This window comes from Gossypium arboreum, chromosome 10 (genome assembly GCF_025698485.1).
Source record: "Gossypium arboreum isolate Shixiya-1 chromosome 10, ASM2569848v2, whole genome shotgun sequence".
Taxonomy (NCBI): Eukaryota; Viridiplantae; Streptophyta; class Magnoliopsida; order Malvales; family Malvaceae; genus Gossypium; species Gossypium arboreum.
In genome coordinates, this window is record NC_069079.1 from 116,860,751 (window position 1) to 116,884,820 (window position 24,070).

At 37.4% G+C, this 24,070-nt stretch overlaps 1 protein-coding gene across 1 annotated transcript; it reads right to left on the reverse strand.

Moving 5' to 3' along the window:
* Window positions 1–20,635: 20,635 nt before the first annotated feature.
* On the reverse strand, window positions 20,636–21,040 carry LOC108465245 (putative lipid-binding protein AIR1). The gene has a single exon (XM_017765569.2). The coding sequence runs from the start codon at window positions 21,038–21,040 to the stop codon at window positions 20,636–20,638; it is 405 nt and encodes a 134-aa protein (XP_017621058.1).
* Between the last annotated feature and the right edge of the window lie 3,030 nt (window positions 21,041–24,070).

A 24,070-nucleotide genomic window follows, 5' to 3' on the forward strand; every position in this document is an offset into this window, starting at 1 on the left:
ATTGATTATCTCTTGTCTTAATGTCGGAAATTAAAAATTTTAAAATTTAATCCTCTTTGCATTACATGTGTTTGTATTATTGCATGTGTTGCTATATTCGACACGCATTGCATTTGCATGATCGTTGTGGTCACACCCTTAAGTGGGAGTGAGAAGCTACGCCGTGAGGTTTTCGCCTCGTGCGGGATAGTGGATTACTTTCGGGATACATCCGTACCTATGGTTTCGTGAGATTTTCATCTCCGTGTAGCCATAGGGAAATGTATTCCCCTGAACTGAACTCGATTCAAATGAGCCTATAATGGGTGAGGATTGAGGAATCTGCTGGTTCGGGTACCTCAAACTTTAGAAACAAACCACATATAGAAAAATCGTAAGAGCTCAATATAGATAGAATTATACTTAGGTTATCTTTATGTTTATTAATATCATATGATACTGACTATTTTCTTTCTTTTGTGCATGTCATTTTGCATTTAAAAGGTATCAATTCACGGTCAATTTCTAAGTTAGAAAGTTTTATTATGGAGAACAGACTTCTTGATAGAATGAAGGGCAACGCTAACGTCCATAAATGGTCAAAGGAAACGCTGAAGGATACACGTCAGAATTATGGGGTTACACTCGCATCAGCGTGGCGTAAAATAATCTCTAGGAGTTAAAAGAAATATGGGATCGATGGAGTAATAAAGCCAAGTGGTTGTTCTACAATAACTAAGGGGACTTGCAGTATTTGCTTGACAGAAGGATAGATAAGCAATTCAAAGTGAGTGTGGGAGTATTGATGGACACTTCTACCATTATAGCATTTCTCTTTCATATGAAGACGGTTGCCATGTGGATGGTAAGGGTATTGGAAGGAAAGTGATTGATAGAGTGCATGAGACCTACAAAAATGAGTTGGATGGAAATAATTTTGCCTATAATGGTAAAAAGCTCATTTACTATAGGACCGCTACCAAACAACAAGCATGAGTTTACTATGTTGCACTTATCAGAGACAATGGAAATGCAAGCCCTGATGGTCTGTCAAAATGGACGCAAAACAATGAGATTAAAGAAGACCATATCATTTAAAGACCTTTAAAGTAGAGATTAGCTATGCTACGAGGATACCCATACAAGCAATGCTCTGCGGGAGCAGAAATCTGAAAACTCTCAAGAAGCATTGAGGATATAGGATATCATTTTAAGGCAACATATCATGAATGTTGATGCCGCTTGTTCACCATTTTCTCTCAGGATAATCAGAACAATTTCACAGGTATTAGAGGAGGTGTCCCTAGCTGCACGGATTACCCCACAAGTGAGGTCGTAGCTCAAACTCAGGGGGTAGCTGATTATTTACAGACATTGGCAGTACAGGCTGACATATTGAGCACCAATATGAGATACAATCAGATCGTGGCTAAGAGTTTGTTTTAAAACTTTGGGCATTAGGGAAAAAGCGTATTTGTAATCCATTTATATGTAAAGATATTCTTTTTCTAAATAAAGTTTTCTAAATGAGATTGAATCGAGATCGATACCTTTTTGCATTCATGCATTTGCATTACATTACATCAAAGAAAAGAATGTGTTGATTTGAAATTTGATTCCTAAACAGAATAGTTTGTCATAAGGAAACGAATTTCTTGATAAAGTAGATTATAGTGCGGTCGTCTGAATATAGTCCAAATAAACGACGAGAGAAAGCTGATAGTCCATGGAGGAATACATGATTGCCAGAGATTCAAGCCAACAAAGGTTATCCAAGAGCACGACGAGAGAAAGCCGGAAGTCCACGAAGGAATACATGACTTGATTGCCAACGAAGATTATCCAAGAGCCGGTACTTTTTGATGAGTATCATGGAGATAAGCGAGCAAGAGATCGAGGCTCAGATTAAGCAATAAGGAGCTAGCAAAGGCATCTTTTAGAGAATTTACAGGATTCAACCATGAAGAAAAGATTAGCTTTTACTTGGAATATAAAGGGCAAGACCATATATGTAATCTATTTTTATGTAAAGAAATCTGTTTTCTAGAAAAGTTATTCTAATGGAATTGAATTCAAGATCAACATCTCCTTTTCTTTTGCATTCATGCATTTGCATTGCATCACATCACATGCATTTAAATCCATAAAGAAACCCTAATTAGTTAAAGTTATTAAAAAGAGAAAGAAAAAGAGTGAGAGAGAAGAGGTTCACGGCTGAGTGAAAAAGAAGTTGAATGGGAATTAACGACGTTCCCTTACATATCCCAGACTTTTGTGTCAGGAGGGATAGCTTTCCCGGAGAAGGGGGTGTTTGGAAATAAAAATCATCCCATCAATGTCATACATGAGGAAGGGACTGAACAAAGAAACCTTGAGGGCATTCGCCCTTACGAACCAGGAAGTTCTTTAAACAATTGGACTGCAGAAGAACTTCCTGTAATCTTTAGGAATTTTACGGAGTAATATTCAGAACACTCTTGTTACTCTAAAGCCTAGGAGTAATGAGATTTCTTTTGAGAAGTGGGCTCATGTTCAGACATTTTTATTTTCAATAAAACATACTTTTATTATTTATTCGAGTAAATATTCTTTCATTCTAATTCTTTTGACCTTTGACATTCTTTATAAATTTTCATTTCATGTAAATAGTCATTCTTGAATTCATTTATTCCTTGTATATTCTTTTGTGTGCCTATTATAGATCCCTAGATATCAATGACACGGGCAACGATATTATAGATTCAGAGTTCCTTTTGAGTGCGATATGTGTTTAGAGGAATCTCAGTACTTTGAAGGTGACAGAAATTGTGACTTGGTTCTGAATTTGTTGAAAATGGTTTTTACCCCATGAAGTGGTGGTAGGAAATATAGCCTTAAAGGAAGGAAAGATTGAGAAATTGGAATTAGCTGAGGAGACAAAACAAGACCTTGTTGAGACTATTATGGGAATTCAAAAATATGGTCCAAAGACGCATGCATAAGGATTTGCAATTGCCAGGATAAACATGAGGTTTTGGGGCACTGTTGGTCCACCATGGAAAGGGATCGCATCAGTTGTACAATGAATGCCAAATTTAAAGGAGTCAAGACTTATGGGGCATGTATGTTATGGGCCCGAGCTCGTCAAAAGTTTCAAGCTGACAATGACTCATCTTTGTGGACGTCAACTACTCCATTAAGAGAGGGAGATAGCTTCATATGCCAATATTACAAAGTCAAAAGTCATCCATTTCAAAAAAAAAAACAAGAGATTATATATAACTGCATAATGCCAAAAGTTTGTAGTCTTTTCAAAGATAATGTGCCATACCACAGTACAACAAAAGTTGCCAAAAGAAAAAAAAAGAAGAAAAAAACAAATTACAGAAGATGACCGAGACTGGTAAAATTGGCATAAGAAACTACTGCCTACTCTCTATGCTTACGCTGGGGCAAACACCTTCAATTCCAGTTGTTTCAAAGGTTCCAACCATCATCCTTGGAATGGGTGCATTGTTTGGCTTTCCTGAGCAGTCTGATGTACCGTCAATAGCTGCGATGGTTAGCTCTAAGTGGTGGCCATTGATTTCTAGCTATGGGGCATTAGGTCATACACAGTCTCTGAAGCTTAAAATGATAGATTCTTTCTTCAAAACCAGTTTTTAACAAAGTGGATGACGGTATCATGAAGGAAGCTCTCTTAGACTTCTATACAAGTTCAGGGAAGAGGAAACCTGTCAAATCATTATTTTAAAGGATGGGGTTAGGGAGTCTCAATTCAATCAAGTTTTGATCAAGTTGTTGAGGCTTGCAAGTTCCTTGACGAGAAGTGGAACCCTAAAGATTGTGGTTATTGTTGTACGAAAAACCATCATACCAATTTTTTTTTCAGCAGGGATCTCTTGACAATGTGCTACATGGTACTGTCATTGACAACAAAGTATGCCATCCAAAGAACAATGATTTTTTACCTTGGTACCCATGCTGGAATGATTGGAATCACGAGGCAGACCGACTATCATGTTCTCTTAGACCAGGCTAGGTTTTTGGCTGATGATCTACGAGAGTTTGTTCATTCTCTATCCTATATGTATCAAAGGAGCACCACAGCCATATTTGTTGTGGCTCCTATTTGCTATGCTCATTTGGCAGCTTCACAGTTGGGGGTAATTTATGAAGATTAGGGATGCTTCAGAAACATCATCGAGTCATGATGAGATGTATGCTCCGGGAGTAATCTCTGTACCTCAGCTTTCTAGGTTGAAGGATAAAGTCAGTAACTTCATTCTTGTCTGCTGAGAATCATTGAACAATCTTTTTGTAGGGTTTGACAAATAATGACCAGATCGCCTTGGGGCAATCCCTTTCTCATGGGTTTATGAATCAAGATTTTTCCTCCAAGCTTTAATGGAGTCAAGAATTGAATACCTCTAGTAAACTTAACTTGAAAGTATTCATCCTAAGCAAATGTACCAAGAATGGATGACACAGACTTATGACAAAGAAGGTTTGTCCAAAAGAATTTCATAAAGGAAATTTTGTGCTGAAAGAGATCCTTCCCATGCAAAAGGATGCCGAATTGGGAAAGGCCATATGTTGCGAAGAGGGCTTTCTCTAGAGATGCACTGATTTTAACAAGAAATGGATAGGAAGAATTTATCTGATCTAGTAAATTTGGACTCGGTCAAGGAGTACTTTGTCTGGAGGAGAAGGGAAGCCAAGGTGAAAACTCGCAAAGGGCACTTTGGGACTTCTATTTCAAAAAGAAAAAAGAAAAAAGAAAAGAGAAAAATAAAAATAAAAATAAAAAATAGAAAAAAGAAGAAAAATGGAGAGGCCAAGGTGAAAACCCGCAAAGGGCGCCTTGAGACCAAAGGGGTTTTGAGTTGAAAACCCGAAAGGGCAACTCAAATTTGGAAACTTACACGGTAATCTTGCTATATCTGATTCAACGAAGAGTGAGGCGCGTTGCATATCGGGGCATCGACAAAGTACTTTGGGTCTTTTAAACACATGTTGAACTCAAGAAAGTCTTCATGGAGCTGACATATAAACGCTCAAGCGACGATATCTAGGGCATCTAACTTTTGTCCTATTTGCTATCTTTAGATTCTTATTCTTCTCAAAGATAGGCTTTCAGATTAATTTCCTTTGTATTTTTGACAAATTTATTCAAATCTAATTATCCTCAGGATCAATTTATTTGTCTCCCATTATTCATAAAGCATGTTGCATTGAAATAATAATAGATGAACTAAAATATCTTCACAAACAAAGTTTTGCATATTACTCTGGAAATTTCTAGATAATACAAGAAATTGAAACAAGACAATTGTCTAAGGAATTCTCATATGTATGGGTTAGAGATACTCGAGAGATTTTCTTCTTCAGTCCAAAAGGTGGTTGAACGTTTTAAGCAATATTGATCTTAAGAAAAGATCATCTTACAGATATTCTCAATGGGTCGTAGAATTTGAAGAATGATACAAGCCTACAGGCTGAGCAGGAATGATCCTTTGAGAGAAGTAAAGATAAAACTTCGATGAGGGAATGAGTGATGACATCTGAAATAGGAATCATTTTCATAACATTTTGCGTTATAACATGTCTAATTAGGAGAATTTGACTCACTTCGATCATAGCATCCTAATTATTAGGCATGAACTCATACGCATTCTACAGGTTATGTCTTTTATGGGACAATGTATGTGACAGCCCTAAATTGACCCTAGTCGGAGAGTGGTTTCGGGACCACTAAACCGAGTCATAAAAATAATTAACCATCATAATTGATGCTCATTATATGTACATATGCATGTGTGAAAATTTCATGTTTGAATTTTGAAAATTTTAAGTGAATTTTGCTAAATAGGACTTGTGTGAGAAAACTTAGAAATGTGATAGGCAAATGTTGAAGTGGCCTATTGATGCATACTAGGAAAGGTTGTCCTTGCATGTCAAATTTCCCAAATTATTCTATAGTGGCCGCCAAGATGGGTGTTGATGGGCAAAGGAAACATGTTTCTAACATGTTTGGTTAGTGAGGTATGTATGAAGCAATAAAATAAAAAGCTAGCATTAAAGAAAATGTTGACAAAAAAAAGAAATAATGTGTGGATGCCCCATTGCCGTGACTAAGCAAAGAAAGAAAGAAAAAGTTTTTGTTGCTCATCCTTGGGTGTCTTGGCGAATAGAAGAAGGAAATTGATAAAAGAAAGAAAGGAGAAATTTGGTTATGTTTTGTTCTTCTTGCCATGAACTAAAGGAAGAGAAAAAGGGGGGAAGAAGCTAGGTATTCGGTCTTCTACTTGTTTGATTGAGGTAAGTTTTAAGTAAATTCTTTGAGATTTCATAAAATTTAGTTGATGGATAGGTCTTTGATTGAGCCCATGTGTGAATTTAGATCCTTGTGGTGATTTGGCCATTCGGCTAAGGTAGGAAACTTAGAAGATGATTTCTATTCCTTGTGTTTTGTGAGTAGGGAGCTTAAATTGAAGTTGAATAAGGGGAATATGTGTATTGAGGATTTTGGTAATATGGAAATTCGGCTATGAGAGTGTGTATGTGGTCACTTGCCGAATGTGGGTGTTAAGGTTAGTAGGTTGGCCTAATTCTTGCATTAGAAACTCATGAACTTGATTTAAATACTTTAAATTTATGGTAGTTAAATGGAATAGAAAGGATCTATTCGGCCATAGTAGCTATTGAGGGTTTAAGTTTGTGATTCGTGTTAAATTTGATGATAGGAAGAAAAATTGGCTTGTGTATGTGTAGTTGCTGAATGTGAATTTGGGTAACCTTTCTTGTAACATTGGCATTTTAAAAGTGGCTAATAGGATTTTTAATGAAAATTATGCCAAGGCCGAATGTATCATGAAGTGAATAAAATGCTACATTGTGCTTATATGTATATTCGGCCAAGGAAGCATGATATGAAGCTTGATAAGCTTGAAAGACGAATGACCGAATGAGCTATAGGTCATGTAGGGGTTAATTTTATGCATATGTGAGTGTGTGGCATTAGTAGTTAATGGTATTCGCATTATTTAACTAAGAATTGAAATGAATGCTTGAAAGTTAAATAGGTCACCCAAGTGACCGAATGTGTTAAAAGCAAAATATGGTTGCCGTATGTGTGTGTTTGATTGAGAAGTAAATTTGTTTGATTTAGCTCAAGAACTCAAAGGATCAAAGTTGGACAAGGGAAAGACAAAGTAATTGAATAGCCGTTGAAGACGATGCGACAACATCCGAGGTAAGTCATTAAGCACATATTTGATATTGCTTAAATGATTGTAAAATTTATGCAATTGTGTTTAATGGGATGATATATATATATATATATATATAAATGAAAATGTATGTGTATGGAATGATGACATTTGTTGAATGTAAAAGAAATAGTGAAATGTGTAGGAAGTTGCTTTCGGCACTAAGTGTGCGGCAATACGAGTGTACGGTGACGAGATTGGCACTAAGTGTGCATGCTAGAAATATATGGCACTAAGTGTGCATGCTGGAAATATATGGCACTAAGTGTGCGAGCTCAAGGGTATGGCACTATGTGTGCGGGCTTAAATCGCATGGCACTAAGTGTGCGAAATCGAGTATTAAGCAATGTGTGTGCGATTTATATATATATATATATATATATATATATATATATATATCTCCGATCGAACAATTATATGGAGGGTGTGTCTCCATCGAGTTGAGTATGGACAGCGGATCGGGTAAGTACCTTGAGCTCATGACGAATAGGCAATATGTTCATGCTCGGGGTTGAGCTTGGTAAGCTTTAAATCTATGTGATGATTGAAATTGTATGGTTGTGGTGGAAATGAGTTAGTGTGTGAAAATGCCTTAAATATCTTGTTGTGTGGAATATGAAATGTGGATGTATGACTTGGTATGAGATTGAATCGAAAGGTCCGAGGAATTATGGTATAGTTTTGATATGGATGAGTACCTAGCCTCGTTTATTGTTTCATGTTGTGGCAACTTTATAAATGGATGGTTGTTGAATGCTTATGACTTCTCGAGTTATAAACTCACTCGGTGTTTTCTTGTCACCCATTTTAGGTCTCTTGGACTCGTATTGTTTATGTGTTTCGGAACCGTCGTTGAAGTCATCACACCGCTGGAAATCTTTTGGTATTGTCTTCGTAGTTGAACTAGGAGAACATTTGGCATGTATAGGCTATTTTGTTTTGTTGAATTGTGGGTTGTAAACTTTAAGCCATGTGAAAATGGCCTATGTGGTCGTTGAGTGGGATGCTAGAACCTATAGCCACGAGTCTTAGAAACTTTAATTTTGATAAGGTGGCCATAATTTGTGTCATGTATAATGGATGATTAGTAAGGCCAAGGAAAGATTCATGAAATTGGCATAGTCTACTGCAGTAACTGTTGCGGACAGCAGCAGTGATATGAGATTGAAAAATCACTAAAAATAGTAGAAGTAGAATTAAATAGTGAATAAATTATGAAATTGAACCTTGATGAACCTATTTTCATATGGACGAAACGAAACGACCGTATGAGCAGTATACTGAGAGATATTAAAGTTCTCGTGAGACAGGGCCAGAACGGTTTCTGGATCCCCTGTCTCGACTTTGAAAATTTACCATAAATTATCCAGAAGGAATTAGAAGTCGTTCCTTATATTTTCAGATTCCCCTTTGAGTCTAGTTTCATTAGAAACAAACGGAATGAGCATTGAAGCTCTGTACGAGAAGATATCCAGGTCGTAATGGGCGAAGGTCAGTGTAGTCGACCCCTGTAACATGGGCGACTTTAACTAATAAACTGTACCAATTGGCCTGACGAAAAATTCTAGAAATAAATCCATGGATAGATATATGAGTCTAAATTCAGGGAAAATTTACAGAATCAGTTTCTGAGTTTTGAAGCTCGAGATATGATTTTCAAGGCGACAGTGACGCAGTTAGCTAGCCTGCCTAGAACAGCAATCAAATATTACAAAGAGAGTAATAAGGGAAGTAAGACCGGTAACACCACGTGGTCAAATCCGGTGACGGTCACGGGTTTGGGGTGTTATATTTTATTGGTATCAGAGCTATGGTTTAGTCGGTTCTAGGACTACCATAGCGCGTGTGAGTCTAGCTATACATGCCAAATTGTTAGTGCTTAATAATGTGATGACTTCTGACGGTTGAAATTTTTGTTTTGATTTGCAATGGAACCCGGGGTAGAGAGACCATTGGCGGATGACGTTGAAAGTGTAGCGGCTGCTCCTGCACAAGGGACACCGCCTGTTGAGCCTCAGTCATCCGCGAATAATCAAAATGAAGGGGCGAAACAAGCCTTCTTCACCATGATGAATGAGTGGGTCGCGCAATATGCCCGAACCAATCCAGCTGTCCAACCATTCCCAAATTTAAATAATCCACCCCAAGGGCCCGTAATGCCATCAGTTACTGATCCTGTGAGGCTGAGTAAACCACCTGTAGACTTGATTAGGAAGCGTGGGGCCGAGGAGTTTAAGGCCATAGTTACTGATGATGCCGAAAAGGCCGAGTTCTGGCTTGATAACACCATTAGAGTGTTTGATGAACTGTCATGCACACCCGATGAATGTCTTAAGTGTGCTATATCTTTGTTGCGAGACTCAGCCTACTATTGGTGGAGGACCTTAATTTCCATAGTCCCAAAGGAACAAGTTACTTGGGATTTCTTCCAAACGGAATTTCGAAAGAAATACATTAGTCAACGGTTCATCGATCAAAAGCGTAAGGAATTCTTGGAACTCAAGCAAGGCCGTATGATTCAGATCTGAATCTGAACATGAGTTCGTAAGACTTAGTCGGTATGCTCGGGAGTGTGGCTGATGAGGTTGCTATGTGCAAAAGATTTGAAGAGGGATTGAATGAAGATTTAAAGCTCTTGGTGGGTATTTTGGAGATAAAAGAATTCGTAACACTAGTTGAACGAGCGCAAGGCGGAAGAGCTCGAAGGGAGAAGAAGAAGGCCGAATTTGAAGCTAGAGATTATCGTAAAAGATCGACGTGTAAAGCTCCATTTTCTACTGTAAAGAAGTTCGAGAGGACACAAATAAGTCGAGGGCGATCGCGGGATTTCCATTAGAGCACGACCATCGATGGACTCCGAGCTACTTGGTAGCTAGTGTGGGCAATAATAGTCAAGAGAGACTGAATGCCCCAATGTGGAAGACGACACACGGGTGAATGTTGGGGTAAGTCCGTAATAGGGCTCATTATGGATGCGGTTCAAGGACCACTTCATTAGAGATTGTACGGAGCTAGATGAGAGGAATAAGACGCAAGGTGCAAGACCTAGTGGAACGACGGCCGGAGGTAGGCCCCGAGAATCTCTCGGAGGTAGGGGTGGTAATCGAGAGGAGCCTCTAATACTACTGTCCGATCCAAACCCGTGCTCTGCTAGAGCATATGCCATCCGCACACGAGAGGAGGCATCCTCCCCGACGTTATCACCGGTACTTTTACTCTCTTTGATACTAGTGTGATTGCATTGATTGACCCCTCTACTCATTCATATGTATGTGAAACCTTAGCATCCAAAGAAGACTCTACCTGTTGAGTCTCATCGAGTTCGTAATCGGTGTCAAACCCTTTGGGTCAATACGCATTCGTTGATAAAGTGTGCAAGAGATGCCCCTAATAATTCGAGAATCTGTTTTCCTACTGATTTGATGCTTCTACCATTTGATGAATTCGATGTTATTCTTGGTATGGATTGGTGATCAGACATGATGCGTTGGTGGACGCAAAGGAAAACCATTGATTTGAGGAGTGCAAATAATGAGGTAGTCCGAGTAGAGTCATCGATTTAAAAGGAGTGCCCGATAATATCTTCTATGACCGCCGGAGACATATGAAAAAGGGTGTGAAACATACCTTGCATATGTGCTTGAAAGTAAAGAGACGGAAAGGAAACTCGAATCGGTACCAGTGGTTTGTGAGTATTCAGATGTTTTTCCGAGGAGTTACCGGATTGCCACCGGTTCGAGAAGTGGAATTCGCATCGGTTGTACCGGTACTACGACGATTTCAATAGCCCCGTGATCGTATGGCATTAACGGAATTAAAGGAATTGAAGGTTCAATTGCAAGAATTGACGGATAGAGGTTTCGCTCGACCGAGTTTTTCTCCATGGGCGCACCAAGATTGTTCGTGAAAAGAGGTACGGTCACTACGAATTCTTGGTGATGCGATTTGGGATCACTAATGCCCCGCAGTATTTATGGATTTAATGAATAGAATTTTCAGGCCATACTTGGATCGGTTCGTAGTTGTATTTATCGATGACATTTTGGTCTATTCGAGAGATGAAACTGAACATGCTGAACACCTGAGGCTAGTGTTGCAAGTTTTACGAGATAAGCAGTTATACGCAAAGTTCAGTAAATGTGAATTTTGGTTGAGAGAGGTTAGCTTTTTGAGACACGTGGTGTCCGCCTCGGGTGTCAGGGTGGACCCGAACAAAATTTCGGCCATAGTCGATTGGAAACCTCCGAGGAATGTTACCGGGTTAGGAGCTTTTGGGGCTTGCGGATACTATCGACGATTTGTGAAAGGTTTTTCGGTGATAGCTGCACCGATGACAAAACTACTTCAAAAAGATGTTAAGTTCGAGTGGTCGGAACGCTGTCAAGAAAGTTTCGATCGACTAAAAAAAAAAAAAACTGTTTAACCGAGGCCCCAGATTAGTACAAATGAGTCCCAGAAAGAGTTTGTCATATCTGATGACGCATCCTTGCTTGGGTTAGGTTGTGTGTTGATGCAAGAAGGTCGAGTTGTGGCTTACGCGTCGAGATAACTAGAGTCGCATGAGAGAAACTATCGACCCATGACCTTGAACTAGCGACCATAGTGTTCGCCTTGAAAATATGGCGGCATTACTTGTTTGGAGAAAGGTGTCATATTTATTCGAACAACAAGAGTCTCAAATATTTGATGACTCAAAGAGATTTAAACCTGCGACGAAGACGTTGGCTTGAGTTGTTGAAAGACTATGAACTCATCATTGAGTATCACCCGGGAAAGGCCAACGTGGTGGCCGATGCTTTAAGTCGCAAGGCACTGTTTGCTTTGAGAGCGATGGATGCTCATTTATCCGTTTCACCCGAGGAGGTGCTAGTAGTCGAATGTCAATCCACCCGGGTAGTACTAAAATGTACAATGACCTGAAACGCCAATTTTGGTGGCCCGGTATGAAACGAGACATTTCTGAATTTGTTTCAAGGTGTCTGATATGTCAACAAGTGAAAGCGGAACATCAAGTGCCATCGGGATTACTTCAGCCGATCACGATACCCGAGTGGAAATGGGATCGAGTCACCATGGACTTTGTGCCCGGACTGCCATTGTCAGCGAGTAAGAAGGATGCGATTTGGGTTGTTGTTGATAGATTGACTAAGTCGGCTCATTTTATCCCTGTCCGCACCGATTTTTCGCTCGATAAATTGGCAGAATTATACGTCTCCCAAATTGTTCGATTGCATGGGGTACCTGTTTCTATCATATCGGATAGAGACCCAAGATTTACATCACGATTTTGGAAGAAATTGCAAGAGGCTTTGGGTACCAAGTCGCATTTTAGCAATCGCTTTCATCCCCAAACCGATGGTCAATCCGAACGGATAATTCAAATCCTTGAGGATATGTTGAGATGTTGTATCCTTGAGTTTAGTGGTTTATGGGAAAGATATTTGCCTTTGATTGAATTCGCCACAACAATAGCTTTCAATCAAGTATTAAGATGGCGCCTTACGAGGCTTTATACGGTCGTAAATGCCGTACCCCATTATTCGGATGAACTTATCAAGGTAAAATCTTCGGTTGATTTGATTAAGGATACCGAAGCGAAAGTTCGAGTAATTCGTGAAAGTTTGAAGGTCGCTGGATTGCCAAAAGTCGATGCGGATTTGAAAAGGAAAGACATTGAATATCAGGTTGGAGACAAGGTATTTCTCAAAGTCTCACCCTGGAAGAAGGTGCTTAGATTTGGCCGTAAGGGCAAATTGAGTCCGAGGTTCATCGGTCCGTATGAAGTATCCGAACGAGTTGGGCCAGTAGCGTACCGATTAATTTTACCCCCTGATCTTGAAAAGATTCACAACATTTTCCATGTCTCGATGCTTCGACGATATAGGTCTGACCCGACACACGTAATTACTCCATCTGAGGTCGAGGTTCAGCCTAATTTGAGTTATGAAGAAGAGCCGGTTCGCATTTTGATGCGCGAAGTAAAAGAGTTGCGCAATAAGAAAATCCCATTGGTGAAGGTGTTGTGGCATAAACACGGAATTGAAGAAGCCACTTGGGAACTTGAGGACTCTATGAAAGAGCGATACCCGAGCCTATTTACCGGTAAGATTTTCGGGACGAAAATTTCTTAAGTGGGGGAGAGTTGTGACAGCCCTAAATTGACCCTAGTCGGAGAGTGGTTTCGGGACCACTAAACCGAGTCATAAAAATAATTAACCATCATAATTGATGCTCATTATATGTACATATGCATGTGTGAAAATTTCATGTTTGAATTTTGAAAATTTTAAGTGAATTTTGCTAAATAGGACTTGTGTGAAAAAACTTAGAAATGTGATAGGCAAATGTTGAAGTGGCCTATTGATGCATACTAGGAAAGGTTGTCCTTGCATGTCAAATTTCCCAAATTATTCTATAGTGGCCGGCCAAGATGGGTGTTGATGGGCAAAGGAAACATGTTTCTAACATGTTTGGTTAGTGAGGTATGTATGAAGCAATAAAATAAAAAGCTAGCATTAAAGAAAATGTTGACAAAAAAAAAGAAATAATGTGTGTGGATGCCCCATTGCCGTGACTAAGCAAAGAAAGAAAGAAAAAAGTTTTGTTGCTCATCCTTGGGTGTCTTGGCGAATAGAAGAAGGAAATTGATAAAAGAAAGAAAGGAGAAATTTGGTTATGTTTTGTTCTTCTTGCCATGAACTAAAGGAAGAGAAAAGGGGGGAAGAAGCTAGGTATTCGGTCTTCTACTTGTTTGATTGAGGTAAGTTTTAAGTAAATTCTTTGAGATTTCATAAAATTTAGTTGATGGATAGGTCTTTGATTGAGCCCATGTGTGAATTTAGATCCTTGTGGTGATTTGGCCATTCGGCTAAGGTAGGAAACTTAGAAGATGATTTCTATTCCTTGTGTTTTGTGAGTAGGGAGCTTAAATTGAAGTTGAATAAGGGAATATGTGTATTGAGGATTTTGGTAATATGGAAATTCGCTATGAGAGTGTGTATGTGGTCACTTGCTGAATGTGGGTGTTAAGGTTAGTAGGTTGGCCTAATTCTTGCATTAGAAACTCATGAACTTGATTTAAATACTTTAAATTTATGGTAGTTAAATGGAATAGAAAGGATCTATTCGCCATAGTAGCTATTGAGGGTTTAAGTTTGTGATTCGTGTTAAATTTGATGATAGGAAGAAAAATTGGCTTGTGTATGTGTAGTTGCGAATGTGAATTTGGGTAACCTTTCTTGTAACATTGGCATTTTAAAAGTGGCTAATAGGATTTTAATGAAAATTATGCCAAGGCCGAATGTATCGTGAAGTGAATAAAATGCTACATTGTGCTTATATGTATATTCGCCAAGGAAGCATGATATGAAGCTTGATAAGCTTGAAAGACGAATGACCGAATGAGCTATAGGTCATGTAGGGTTAATTTTATGCATATGTGAGTGTGTGGCATTAGTAGTTAATGGTATTCGCATTATTTAACTAAGAATTGAAATGAATGCTTGAAAGTTAAATAGGTCACCCAAGTGACCGAATGTGTTAAAAGCAAAATATGGTTGCCGTATGTGTGTGTTTGATTGAGAAGTAAATTTGTTTGATTTAGCTCAAGAACTCAAAGGATCAAAGTTGGACAAGGGGAAAGACAAAGTAATTGAATAGCCGTTGAAGACGACGACAACATCCGAGGTAAGTCATTAAGCACATATTTGATATTGCTTAAATGATTGTAAAATTTATGCAATTGTGTTTAATGGGATGATATATATATATATAAATGAAAATGTATGTGTATGGAATGATGACATTTGTTGAATGTAAAAGAAATAGTGAAATGTGTAGGAAGTTGCTTTCGGCACTAAGTGTGCGGGCAATACGAGTGTACGGTGACGAGATTGGCACTAAGTGTGCATGCTGGAAATATATGGCACTAAGTGTGCATGCTGGAAATATATGGCACTAAGTGTGCGAGCTCGAAGGGTATGGCACTATGTGTGCGGGCTTAAATCGCATGGCACTAAGTGTGCGAAATCGAGTATTAAGCATCGTGTGTGCGTATTTATATATATATATATATATATATATATATATATCTCCGATCGAACAATTATATGGAGGGTGTGTCTCTATCGAGTTGAGTATGGGCAGCGGATCGGGTAAGTACCTTGAGCTCATGACGAATAGGCAATATGTTCATGCTCGGGGTTGAGCTTGGTAAGCTTTAAATCTATGTGATGATTGAAATTGTATGGTTGTGGTGGAAATGAGTTAGTGTGTGAAAATGCCTTAAATATCTTGTTGTGTGGAATATGAAATGTGGATGTATGACTTGGTATGAGATTGAACCGAAAGGTCCGAGGAATTATGGTATAGTTTTGATATGGATGAGTACCTAGCCTCGTTTATTGTTTCATGTTGTGGCAACTTTATAAATGGATGGTTGTTGAATGCTTATGACTTACTGAGTTATAAACTCACTCGGTGTTTTCTTGTCACCCATTTTAGGTCTCTTGGACTCGTATTGTTTGCGTGCTCGGAACCGTCGTTGAAGTCATCACACCGGCTGGAAATCTTTTGGTATTGTCTTCGTAGTTGAACTAGGAGAACATTTGGCATGTATAGGCTATTTTGTTTTGTTGAATTGTGGGTTGTAAACTTTAAGCCATGTGAAAATGGCCTATGTGGTCGTTGAGTGGGATGCTAGAACCTATAGCCACGAGTCTTAGAAACTTTAATTTTGATAAGGTGGCCATAATTTGTGTCATGTATAATGGATGATTAGTAAGGCCAAGGAAAGATTCATGAAATTGGCATAGTCTCTGCAGTAACTGTTGCGGACAGCAGCAGTGATATGAGATTGAAAAATCACTAAAAATAGTAGAAGTAGAATTAAATAGTGAATAAATTATGAAATTGAACCTTGATGAACCTATTTTCATATGGACGAAACGAAACGACCGTATGAGCAGTATACTGAGAGATATTAAAGTTCTCGTGAGACAGGGCCAGAACGGTTTCTGGATCCCTGTCTCGACTTTGAAAATTTACCATAAATTATCCAGAAGGAATTAGAAGTCGTTCCTTATATTTTCAGATTCCCCTTTGAGTCTAGTTTCATTAGAAACAAACGGAATGAGCATTGAAGCTCTGTACGAGAAGATATCCAGGTCGTAATGCGCGAAGGTCAGTGTAGTCGACCCCTGTAACATGGGCGACTTTAACTAATAAACTGTACCAATTGGCCCGACTAAAAATTCTAGAAATAAATCCATGGATAGATATATGAGTCTAAATTCAGGGAAAATTTACAGAATCAGTTTTCGAGTTTTGAAACTCGAGATATGATTTTTAAGGCGACAGTGACGCAGTTAGCTAGCCTGCCTGAAACAGCAATCAAATATTACAAAGAGAGTAATAAGGGAAGTAAGACCGGTAACACCACGTGGTCAAATCCGGTGACGGTCACGGGTTTGGGGTGTTACAATGTAGATCAAAGAAACAAGATTTGGCATCCCTGTGTTTATAGGGAATAGTTCGAAGATAACAGATCTGACACTCCTGTGCTTACAGCGAAGCAGATCGAGGATTTCAGCATGGCATCCCTGTGTTTATAGGGAACAAGTTGAAGATAGCAGATTTGGCATCCCTGTGTTTATAGGGAACAGATCGAAGATAATAGATTTGACACTCCTGTGCTTACAGCGAAGCAAATCGAGGATTTCAGCATGGCATCCCTGTGTTTATAGGGAACAAGTTGAAGATAGCAGATTTGGCATCCCTGTTTTTATAGGGAACAGATCGAAGATAACAGATCTGACACTCCTGTGCTTACAGCGATGCAGATCGAAGATTTCAACATGGTATCCCTGTGTTTATAGGGAACAAGTTGAAGACAGCAGATTCGACATCTTTGTATTGTCAGAGAGTAGATCGAAGATACCAGATTTGGCATCTCTGTATTGGCATAGAGCAGATCGAAGACGTAGTTGATTTGGCTTTCACGTGTTTCTTCAGGCGAGTTGGTAAGATGTTATGTGGAGTTATCAGGTTTTTTTGTGTTATTTTTTGTTTTTGTTTTGAGTTTTGTTTATCAAATAGGGATTTTGGGGTTCTGGTGGGTGATTGTTTGCTGTTACTAGTTTGTGGTTGGTTTTGGTACTTGGGTAAGGGTCTTTTTTGATGGGGGAATGTTTGCATTTTGTACCATGGTTGCATTTCTTGCAACTGCTGAAATTTGTAATTTCTTCATTGAGCAAAAAAAAAAAAAATTGGTCGCCACTCCACTACTAGTTAATTTCTTTTTTGGTTTCTTGTGAAAAAATTTGTTATGTAAGTGCACGTACTGATCAAGTAATAAAGTGATAAGATGATACCGTTCCTATGAGGACCAAATTCTAAGCTGCTAAATACTAATTAACCAATTTTATCTAATCCGGATCAAGAAAAGAAATTCTAATTACTACTAAAGTTAAAATAAAGGAATTAAAGAGATTTCACTAAACTACGAAAAATAAAAATAAAAATTACTAAGTTTCTCAATCAATTCTGAAAGATCTTGGAACTCTAATTTACCTAATTCAGTTAATCAATTGTCTCTCATTCAATTGTTCAGTCTACATAATTATTAACCTATGATTAGGTGGCATTACCTAGACCCTCCCAGTATCGAGCTAAGTTAATCCCCCATCACCACCAGTTATACTCCGATGCTAGGCAAATCGAGCAAAGGCACTACGAAAAAACTTATTAGGTTGATTTGTGCATTAGGTATATTCCTATCCTAGCTGTAAATTAACTCATTCGTCAGCGCTACTAAAGTTAACCCTAATCTATTTAGTCTAGACCTAAACCTTAATTTTTCTCTTCTACGACAAATCAAGATCACCAAATTAATACAACTTGGTGGACAGAGAAACAGATTAAATAAGTTTAAAGCTGAATAAATAATTAAAACAACTGAAGACAAAATATTTAATTAACTAAAAAGTATGATTCATCATCATTCCAAGAAAATAGATTTTAGCTCTTGTTGCGTTGAGAAAACATCACAAGAAGAAACTCATAACAAACTCGCTTTGAGAAAAAAGGTAAAAGGAAAATAATCTAGAGATAAAAATGATCGTCGAACTAAAGGCAAACGTTCTAGATCTCTTTTTCTTCTCGTCTTTGCAAGGTTGACGTCCCCCTTGGTGTCAGAGAATTGTTCCTTAGCTTTTTTTTTCACTCGTTTTCCTCTCCTTTTCCGCTTAATCACATCACCCTCTATTTTTAGGGTATTAATTGCTTGGCTCCACCAGACATAGAATTCGTAGTGGAGTGGGCTGCTTGCTATCTGAAATTCTTAATTGAAGATTGTGTTCCACCACACTGAATCAAGTTTGGTGGAGCAAATGATTTCTCTTCACTATTTTTTACCCTGTGTTTCGGGCCCTCCATTCTTCATCTGAAACCTACAATATAGAGAGGAAGATAACACATGAATCCAAACTAACTCTGGAAATGATAAAACTCAAATAAAATATAATTAATCAGAAAAACTATAAAATGTACTAAAATTTAACCTAAATGCTCAATTTACCTCCTAAAATACTATAAAAATTATACTAAAATAACTCTAAAGATGAGAGTTATCATGGTCACCCAACTACAAAAAGTTACAAAATGATCACCCAACTATTTGACATTTTCTTTTTTGGTCACCGAATTATTCGAATTTTTCTTTTTCGGTCATCAGCTGTTAAATTACTAACGAAAAGATAACTTGACATCTTTCACAATTGGCATAATAGCAACTTTAACCCTGAACATTTCTACATTGTGCCAATATAGACTTGATCTTAAAAATCTTAACCTTCAACATTTAAACATTGTGTAATTAGGTTTCTCTCTCTCTTGCAATTTTACTTTTATTTGTGACATTGAGGGTTAATTTTGAAAGAAAAAAAGATGAAAATTATCATCTTGGATTTTCGAGTGTTTTTGTTATATTTCCGAACAAATTTAGTTGATGGATTTATATATATATATTTTAGCTTTTTAGTTAAAAGGGTCACAAAGAATTGAAAAATTGAAAAAGAAGAAGAAGACCAAATTACACAATGTGAGAACATTGAGGGTTAAAATTTTAGAATCAAGACTAATTTGGCACGGTGTATAAAGGTTGAGATTTAAAGTTTCTTTTATGTCAATTTTATAATCCGCTACATCATCTTCCCATTAGCCATTTAATGGCTGGTGACCATAAAAGAAAAAGACTAACATTTGAACGACCATTTTTTAAGTTTTAATATTTAGGTGAAAAAAGAAAAAAATGAGAAACTTATCTATGTGGCTACAAGTGTATTTACCATATTTTTAGGTTTTCTTTCCCTCGGCTCAACACATGCACTTTTCCTTCTTTAATTGATTACTTAAATAGGAACCCACATTACACACCAACTCAGTAAAACACTTGAAATAAGTATACATATTTAATGTGGCTGATCTCTAAATAAATGATTAAAACTCAAAATTGTACATGAAATTTGATTCAAAGTGCACTTTGATACATCGACTTTAATTTGGTGCAATTATGCACATGAAAATTTAATCGTGGTTCAAATGTATTCTTGCAACTTTGATTTTAATTCAACTATATATATTTAAAGAAATAAATACATCGATTTATTTTATTTTACATCACATAAATATAAATATTTGTGTATGCAACATGTACATATAAAATGGTGTTACATTGCTAATGGTGCTAGTGATTTATAAAAATTGAATCAAATCAAATTACACAAAATCAAAGTTTATATATAACATTGCACATTAGAATAGAGTTTCAAGTAAAATTTGTATACATGAGTATTTAGGAAAAAACTGAAATATAAAAATACGCAATCAATATTTTTACACAAACTAGTACGGTTTTCACTCTTCGCGTTGGATTGATTAATTGTTTGTACCAAATTTTAAAATAAAAATTGGAAAGTTAAAATATGCTCAAGTATCTGTACGCTTATTTTGAGGAATCTAGTCTCTGTATTTTATGGATTTAGAAATTTAAGTCCAACAGTCACGGCAATTAAAATTCTTCTATTAAATTCACTGGTTTGACACTTTGAAATAAAAAATCCACTTGGCAGTCATATAACATTAAAAATAATGTTGAAAATATTAATTAAGAGTTTTCCCCCTTAAAACACCCATTCAAACTGAATATTATGATAAAATAGAATTTTTTGTTGAAATAAAATTTTCATTTTATTTAGAATAAAAATGAAAGGGAAGGTTGAAAAGCCTTCCTCAACTCATGAGCAACAATACAAAGAGTTAATCAGAAAGGAAACATAAAAAAATGGAACAAATAAAAAACGGAAACTTCAAGACACATTTAAATCAAACAATGTGGGGAAGAAGGCTATTTAAGGGCTGCAAATGTATTCCGTAGCTACTTCTCTTCCACATTTATTGAGTAAGAGGCTCAATGAAATAGGAAGGTCGATGGGAATGCCCAACACATTGGCTCTGACAGCAGTGCAAAGGCAAACTGCAGCTTCAAGATCGACCAATCCTTCAATCACGCTGCAACATGGTTCTGTAGGTACGTTTCCGAGATTAACATCCACCAAACCCAACAGGCCAACGCATACACCGAGATTTAGGGGATTGCATGTACCGGGATGACCATGAGTGATTCTGCCATTATGGTACACATCTCCGGGATGAATATAAACGGGGTTTTCGACATTGTGAGAGCTTACAAAAGCAAAGAAAAGAAGGTTAAGAGAAAGAACAAGAGCAGTTGATGCTTTAACATTAGAAGCCATTTCCCAAAAGAAAATGATTTGAAGTGATTGATAAAATGAGTTTTTTGTTGGTGAGAAATTAAGCTGAAACTGCCGATGAAGGTGGCAAAGGGAGCAAAGGGTTTTTATAGCTGGAATGTATGAACTTTGAAGCCTTTTTAGAACTAGAAAATGGGAGGCACTAAGTCGGATTAATTGGAGAATCTTGGATCTTGGAGTTTCTGTTTGGCTGGCAACTATATATATAAAATTCTCCCACGTCTATGATGGATGATATCTTTATCACAAGGCATCTTTAATCTATTTAATTAGTAACATGAGTACAACGCTGTTAATATATGTATATATATATGTATATATATATTCCATTTGCAGACATGCATGGACTAATTAAGGTTTCTGTCATAAATATTTATATGTCAAAATCTTCGACCTGCTCAACGGGAGTAATGGTGTGAAAAAATTCCGGTTTTGCAGCATCAAATGTTACCGATATGGTTGAGAGTGGCGCGTTGAAGGTTTTAATTCGGAGTTAATGTTTAAAGATTGGTGTTCGATTGAAGATAAAATTGATCGTGGTTGCTGCACACTTTCTTCAAGTGATTTGAAATTAGGATGTACAGAGTTGGTAATGTCTCTTTTTCGAAAACGGATAAGCACGGTAACATGATGGCTTTTGCACTGGCGGTTACAGGGTTGAAAAGGCTTGGTATGTTTAAGGAATGGTAGTGATTTTTGGAGTGTTGTAGTTGTGTTTCTTCAGGCGAGTTGGTAAGCTGTTATGTGGAGTTATCAGGTTTTCTTGTGTTAGTTTTTTGTTTTTGTTTTGAGTTTTGTTTAACAGATGGGGATTTTGGGGTTCTGGTGGGTGATTGTTTGTTGTTACAAGTTTGTGGTTGGTTTTGGTACTTGGGTAAGGGTCTTTTTTGATGGGGGAATGTTTGCATTTTGTAACATGGTTGCATTTCTTGCAAATGCTGAAATTTGTAATTTCTTGATTGAGCAAAAAAAAATTCTTCTATTAAATTCACTGGTTTGACACTTTGAAATAAAAAATCCACTTGGCAGTCATATATCATTAAAAATAATGTTGAAAATATTAATTAAGAGTTTTCCCCCTTAAAACACCCATTCAAACTCATTATGATAAAATAGAATTTTTGTTAAAATAAAATTTTCATTTTATTTAGAATAAAATGAAAGGGAAGGTTGAAAAGCCTTCCTCACTCATGAGCAACAATACAAAGAGTTAATCGAAAGGAAACATAAAAATGGAACAAATAAAAATGAAACTTCAAGACACAATTAAATCAAACAATGTGGGGAAGAAGGCTATTTAAGGGCTGCAAATGTATTCAGTAGCTACTTCTCTTCCACATTTATTGAGTATGAGGCTCAATGAAATAGGAAGGTCGATGGGAATGCCCAACAAATTTGCTCGACAAAGAAGTGCAAAGGCAAACCGCAGCTTCAAGATCGACCAATCCTTCAATCACGCCGCAACATGGTTCAGAGGTACGCTTCCGAGATTAACATCCACCAAACCCAACAGCCAACGCATACACCGAGATTTAGGGATTGCATGTGCTGGGATGACCGTGAGTGATTTTGCCATTATGGTACACATCTCCGGGATGAATATAAACGGTGTTTTCGACATTGCAAGTGTAATAACCAAAATTTGCCTGGGCTTTAAAATTGAAAACAAAAAAAATAATAAATAAATGTTTATTTATTAAACAATCCTTTTACAGCCCAAAAGTTAAAACCCAACTAGCCTAAACCCAAACCCAAAACCCAGCTAAATTACCCGGTATCCATTACACCCTGCCTAGCCAGAACTAAAGTGGCCCAATTGGCCCAAACTATTACATTAAGGCAGGGAACCCTAGGGTTTCTGCCTTTTCCTCCTTGAGTCACTGCTTCTAGAAGATCCGGGGAGCGTCTGTCCGCTCCCGAATCAAGGCCACCATCGATCATGTCCCATCAACGTTTCTTCAGTCACGCCATTTCACCTTGCGTCGTTTCAGCTACCCTTCATAGGTGCCGTGATTCTAGGCCCTGTATCTCGTTGAGACGCAAATCGACGCCATGATCAGTGCCCTTTCTTCTCTTCGATCACCTACAAAAGGAAACAAGAGGGTGTAGAACCAACAAATATGGCAAGGAAATAAAATAAAGATGTAAATACACTGTAAACAATGGCTATAAAGCCCGAATACCTTCAATGTAAAAAAGGATCCCCGATTTTTTACAAAGACAATAATATACACACGATTTACGAAGAGAGAAATATACAAACAAATTCGACAGAGCACAGTAGTATCGACTTACAATACCAGTAGCCAATCGAATACAAAGGTGAATATTTTAACATATATTACAAATGGTAAAAAGGAAAAGAGATTACCTGACTTTCGCTGAAAAGGGGGAAGATTTTGACCCTCCGACCACAGTGCGTGGTGGCGCGTGAGAGATCGGAGACGGAAGTTCAACAGAGCGCTGAGAGCCCCTTCCTCATTCCTCTTTCAGAGGATTCTTTTTTTTAAAAAAAAACCAGGTTAAGGTGATTTTTTAAGCTAAAATTGGCTTATATATAGCCTTATTAAAATGATGCCATTTAGCTTAAAGCAATAAGCTTTTAAACGGCGTCGTTCCAAGGAGGATCCGCACGTTGACCCGATGACCCGAGGAGGATCCGCGCGTTTTTGGAGAATGGGCAAATTGCCCAATTGATCTTTCTGTTTTTTTAATTTTTTCAACTGCATTCTATTTTTATTTTAATTTGGCCTTAATCTTTTATATTTGTTTTAATTTAGTCCAAACAGCCTTTAAAATTCATTCTGGAAACGATGCCGTTTTGAGGATTAGGGTTTAATTACCCAATGAGTCCCTCTGTTCCAACTTGTGTTTTAATTAAGTCCAAATGTTTTTATTATTTTACAATTAACCCCAGAATTTTCAATTAAATTCAATTTTATTATTAAATAGAATATATTTTTTTTATATATCCAATATATTGTAATTTTTTAAAAAATTTGTTCATCATAT

What these genes read in the sequence shown, in the direction of transcription:
- LOC108465245 (XM_017765569.2), bottom strand. Translation starts at nt 21,040, where the DNA reads ATGGCTTCTAATGTTAAAGCATCAACTGCTCTTGTTCTTTCTCTTAAC.